Source organism: Echinops telfairi, unplaced genomic scaffold, assembly GCF_000313985.2.
Source record: "Echinops telfairi isolate 266 unplaced genomic scaffold, ASM31398v2 ScPeMD7_2;HRSCAF=8, whole genome shotgun sequence".
In the NCBI taxonomy this organism is placed as follows: domain Eukaryota; kingdom Metazoa; phylum Chordata; class Mammalia; order Afrosoricida; family Tenrecidae; genus Echinops; species Echinops telfairi.
The window spans coordinates 33078930-33084390 of NW_022103898.1; the positions used below are offsets into that span (position 1 = coordinate 33078930).

General features: G+C 45.2%; 1 protein-coding gene across 1 annotated transcript in view; it reads left to right on the forward strand.

The window, feature by feature from the left end:
- The window catches only part of NDUFA12 (NADH:ubiquinone oxidoreductase subunit A12), a 52377-nt gene that overhangs the window by 5209 nt on the left and 41707 nt on the right, over window positions 1-5461 (forward strand). The window contains exon 3 of the mRNA XM_004700390.2: window positions 2281-2368. Coding sequence (XP_004700447.1) covers window positions 2281-2368 — 88 coding nt within the window. The remainder of the gene's footprint in view (window positions 1-2280; window positions 2369-5461) is intronic.

Consider the following 5461-nt stretch of genomic DNA (forward strand, 5'->3'; position numbering starts at 1 on the left):
AACATAGGTTCCCAAACTGATTTGGCCTATTGCCCCCATTTCAGAAGGAAAAAAAAATCATTAAGCACCTAGCAATTAAAAGCTTTTAATTGCTGGAACCCATAATCCAGCATAGAGGGTAGCTATCTGCCTTTGCAGCTCCACCCCCCTCCCATCCTTCCAGTGCTTCCCCCTCACCTGCAAAGGGTGGTTTCACCCACTTTAGGCCACACTGTTCTCCGCCTGCAGAGAAAGTGTTCCCCTGGACCTGGTTCCCTAAATTCAGACTTCTAACCTCCCTGTGAGAAAATTCATTTGCTCCTTAAAGTCATCTACTTATGGTATTTCTGTCCTAAGTAGCTCCAGGTGTCTAGGGCATTATCTAAAAATAAATGTTTTGTAGTTGAACAAACTGAGGGTCAAAGAACCGTTTTAACCAAAGGAACGTCATCAACTAGCACAGCTGGTAAGTGGTGGAGCCTTAGGCCGGTATAGTCTTTCCACTTCCCTATTTCCTTTTACAAATTATATTCATCCTTTTCTACTCCGCTATCCTTTCGCTCTCCCCCTGTCCCTTTCTCAAATTGTAAATGTCCTTATCGCTAATTTACAAAATGATACTGGATCTAAGGTGATCAATGGAAACTATTTCTCTGGAAACCTATCATTCCAGTGCAATTGCTGTGACTATATTTTTCCTGCCCTGCTCACAGGAGGGACCCTTTTTCCCCTCAGAACCTTGAATTCTGGGAACAAGATGCCATATTCCCTCTTTGGCTAGGCTGGAAGCAGCGGTTCACCGCTGTAGGAAGTGCCCAGCCCCACCAACAGCAGTGACTTGTGTCATCTCTGGGGGTGACCAGGCCGTGTTGAACCTTTGCCACATACTTTCTTGAGTTGTCTTCAATAACATTCCCAGGAGACTAGTCCTCTGAAATTTCTCTTAGGGAAAAGCACAAAGAAGTATTTTTCTTGATTTAAAAAAGAAATTACATTTCTTCTGAAAGCCTGAAATTATGGCTGCGACAGTGGACTCCAACATAGGAACAGCTGTGAGGATGTCGCAGGACAGGGCAGCGTTTCACCTTCTGTTGTTCAGATGGTCACTTGCTATGAGTTGTAAGGAGCCCAGGTGACATGGTTGCATACTGCGCTGTTAACTGCAAGGTCAGCAGTTCAAAACCACCAACCCACCCCTGCGTTAGTGTGCATAGACTAGAGAAACAAATCCATAAACAAGGGGAAACCGATTACAAGGATCTACATATAACCTCCTCCCTGGGGGACGGACAACAGAAGAGTGGGTGAGGGGAGACGTCGGACAGGGCAAGATATTACAAAATAATAATTTATAAATTATCAAGGGTTCATGAGGGAGGGGGGAGCAGAGAGGGAGGGGAAAAATGAGCTGATGCCAGGGGCTTAGGTGGAGAGCAAATGTTTTGAGAATGATTAGGGCAATGAATGTACAAATGTGCTTTACACAATTGATGTATGTATGGATTGTGTTAAGAGTTGTATGAGCCTCTAATAAAGTGATTTTTTAAAAACCCTAAAAAAGCATGCATATGTGTATGAGAGTTTTATATAAAGGGTAATTTATATAAATTTATAAGAAAGCATCCTAACCCAGTTCAGTCCAACCTCCTAAGTCCGATATTAGCCCATATGCCCGATACTAGTCTATAAAGTCTTCTTCAAACTCAAGAAACATATGCAATGATGCCGAATGCAGAATGATCATAGGCCAGTGGGTAGAAAGTCTTTGGATCCAGAGGCGTTGTAAGCATCTCTGCACTGGCAAGAGTCTCCCCATGACTTCTCCAGCACCCAGGGCTGCATCAGGGTAGGTACATGTGGCTTCTCACGGATGCCTTGCAGGAAGTGAGCAGTGAGAGAGTGTCTCCCGCCTCCAAGGAGGAAATTGCAGAGTTTTCCCAGAATCCTCGGGAAGGCCATGCCCACAAAGGCCTCATTGGCTGTGACCCAATTAACAGACTAGACTCCACCCCTTCACTCTTAATCTTCTCAAGTCCCAAACTGACACGAGATTATGTAACTACCACAGCCTCTTAGGAAAAAATGAAGCTTTCCATTCCCATACAGTTATAGTCTGAGGCCCACAGGGCTAGTTCTACCCTGTGCTGTCGGCTTGCAGTGAGTCGGAATAGACTCGGTGGCAGTTACTGTTGGATGGGTTGGAACCAACGCTACAATAAATACCCAGCAACAAGTTAGGATTTTTAGGAAAAGATTGTCTTTGTTTTCCACATTTTCTTACGTGCTGACCTCTCAACATAGGCCGTCACCGATGGGTCATGTATACCACTGAAATGAATGGCAAGAACACATTCTGGGATGTGGATGGAAGCATGGTGCCCCCTGAATGGTAAGCACAACCAGCTGTTCATTTGACTTACGTGTTTCATTACGAAAATACTTAGTGCCCGTGTGGCAGGCAGTCCGTGCGCGGCATGCTCTGAAAGCTGCTCTGGTTTTGATGACTGAGTTTCATGGGCTGAAACAACAGTCCTGCTTTCTTTGCGTGTGTGGTTTTTCTGGGTCAGAAGTTCAGATGAAACACAGCAGCTGCAGCTTGTCTCTGCTCCATGGTGTCTGGCCCTCAGCGGGGCGACTCCAAGCCCGGATGCAGGAGTTCATGCATTGCCTGCTTAGTCATTGTGCGGCCGTTAATGCTGGTTGTCCGTGGAATCGTTGCTGGGGCTGTGGGCTGCCCTCTCATGTGGTTTTCTTGGTAAATGTCCTGAAAGAGAACGTGAGTCAGCCAGGGGCCACTTTCCTTTTTCTGACTTTGTGCATTTCACAAAAGGTTATGACACACTCAATACTAATAGTGCCTAGTTAACATGACAAAACTGGTCCCAAATGGGATTATAAAAACACCCCAAACTCAATGCCATCTGGTCCATTAGGACAGGGTAGAACTGCCCCCTGTGGGTTCCTTGAAACTAACTTTTGGGGGATTAGAAAGCCTTGATGGTCTCTCTCGGAGTGTCTGGTGGTTTCGAACTGCTGCCCTTGAGGTTAGCAGCCCAACACATAACCACTATGCCACCAGGGCTCCCCTAAATGGGCTTATACAGACAGTTCTAAGGGTCAGGAACTACAGCATGTATTTTTGTAGGACCCTTCAATCAGTAACACAGCCATATTCATTTCCTCTCCATCCAGTCAGGTAAGACCTCAACCCAGAGTTTCTAGGCCACCTTTCCAAGAGAAGCTGGAATTTGGATATCTTTGTGCGATGTTTTGGTATTTTAAATGCTAACAATTTGATAGGATAGATACAGCACACCCAATAGAGCTTTCTGAAGATAATGGAAGCATTTCCTGTCTGCATTGTTTAATATGGTAGCCACAAGCCACACATGGGAGCTCTGGTGGCATAATGGGTCACGTAATAGGCTGTTTGTTAATCGCAAGGTCATCACTTTGAAACCACTAGCCACTCTGAAAGAATGAGGAGGCTTCTGAAAAGATATACAATTAGAGAAACCCACAGGGGCAGTTCTACTCTGCCCTATAGGGTCGCTGTGCGTTGGATGGACTCAATGGCAGTGAAGTTGAGCATTAGAGGTGGAGTGCAGTTTGAGCACACGTGATCACCATCTGAAATGTGAACAGCCAATGTTTTCATTTTATTTAAATTCAATGTTCTACCCTACCAGGCAGAGCAGTTTTAGAAAATACTGGTCTAGCTAATCAAACCAGGTTTAGAAATACCACCGTCAGCTCTCAGTGCCCGGTCTACCAGTGAACTAACTGATTGGAAGTACTGATCCACCAGTCAGTGGTGTGGTTCGACCATGATATTGGATGACGTCTTTACAGTAAAGCTCATTGGTTCTTAACAGCAGAAAGCAGCACTGATTAACATTCTCATGCTGCTTTGGGGGCTGCTCCGGTTGGATTTCGTGCACTTTGTGATAGGAAATAATGATCGATTGCTCTTTTAAGGCCCGAGGGCCTGAGATTTTTAGGTTTAGAACTGTTATCATTCTCTGTGTTAGCAGATGTCCGGAGACCACTGTCTCCAAGTGGAACATGGGCTTTGGGAGCTGAGATTTCCTCCTGGGTTTTGATGGGGTGTTAAGAGGAGCTGACCCTGGCAGGCTGGAGAAGGCATGTGGGCTGTCTTGTTCAGACTGAGGTCTATGTCCTTCAGATCAACCATCTAACATCAGGGCCCACATTTTTTATGGTAGAGCAATACCAGTTGAGTTGAAATTTTGAGAGATATACTAGGCTGAAAGCGATGAAATAGTAAAAATTCTGAAAAGCTAAAAGTACTCTTCAACCAAGCCAGTCCTTTTCTGTAATGATCTGAGATCACAGGACAAAGCTGAGAGCCTGAGAAGATAAGATCATTCTAGCCAGGTGCCTGAGGGCAAGCGAGGGACCAGCACAGAAGGCTTTGTGGCACTGGAAGGCTCCTCAGGGCTGAGGGCCTTTGATGCTCCTTGTGAGTAAGAAAAGCGTAAAGGCTTGCAGTGAGTCTGTGAGGGAAGCGGTGGTGCTGGGTAAGCTCCAATGTTGCTCAGACAGTCCTTGCCAAGGGTAATGCAAGGTGGAATTCTCAATCTGTGGAGTCTTACCTTAGATTTGATCCATTAACACATGTGAAGTTGTGTTGATTTATTTTTAATTAGAAAGCTAGGTATTATCTTACATGCAAGGCAGTGAGTAACAAATACAATTTGGCCTCTATGCATTTCAAATAACTATTGATCCCACCTATGAGGTGCTAAGAATTATTGTAGGCTCTGGGGATGCAACAGGGAATAAACGGAAATTATTGCCCTTAAGAGATAGACATAGGACTTTCATTCACTGACTCACTCTCTCACTCACTCACTCTCATTCACTCACTCTCTCACTCACTCATTCACTCTCATTCACTCACTCTCTCACTCTCTCAATCACTCACTCACTCTCACTCACTCACTCTCACTCACTCACTCTCTCACTCACTCACTCACCCTCACTCACTCACTCTCTAATTCACTCACTCTCATTCACTCACTCTCATTCACTCACTCTCTCACTCACTCATTCACTCTCACTCACTCTCACTCACTCACTCACACTCACTTACTCACTCTCTCACTCTCTAATTCACTAATTCTCACTCTCTCTCACTGACTCACTCTCTCACTCTCGAGTTCACTCACTCTCATTCACTCACTCACTCTCTCACTTACTCTCTCACTCACTCAATCACTCACTCACTGACTCACCCTCTCACTCACTCTCTCACTCACTCACTCTCTCACTCACTCACTCTCTCACTCACTCACTCTCTAATTCACTCTCTCAATCACTGACTCACTCTCACTCACTCACTCTCACTTACTGACTCATTCACTCACTCACTCACTCACTTTCATTCACTGACTCACTCTCTCACTCACTCACCCTCACTCACTCACTCAATCTATCTTTCACTCACTCACTCACTCAC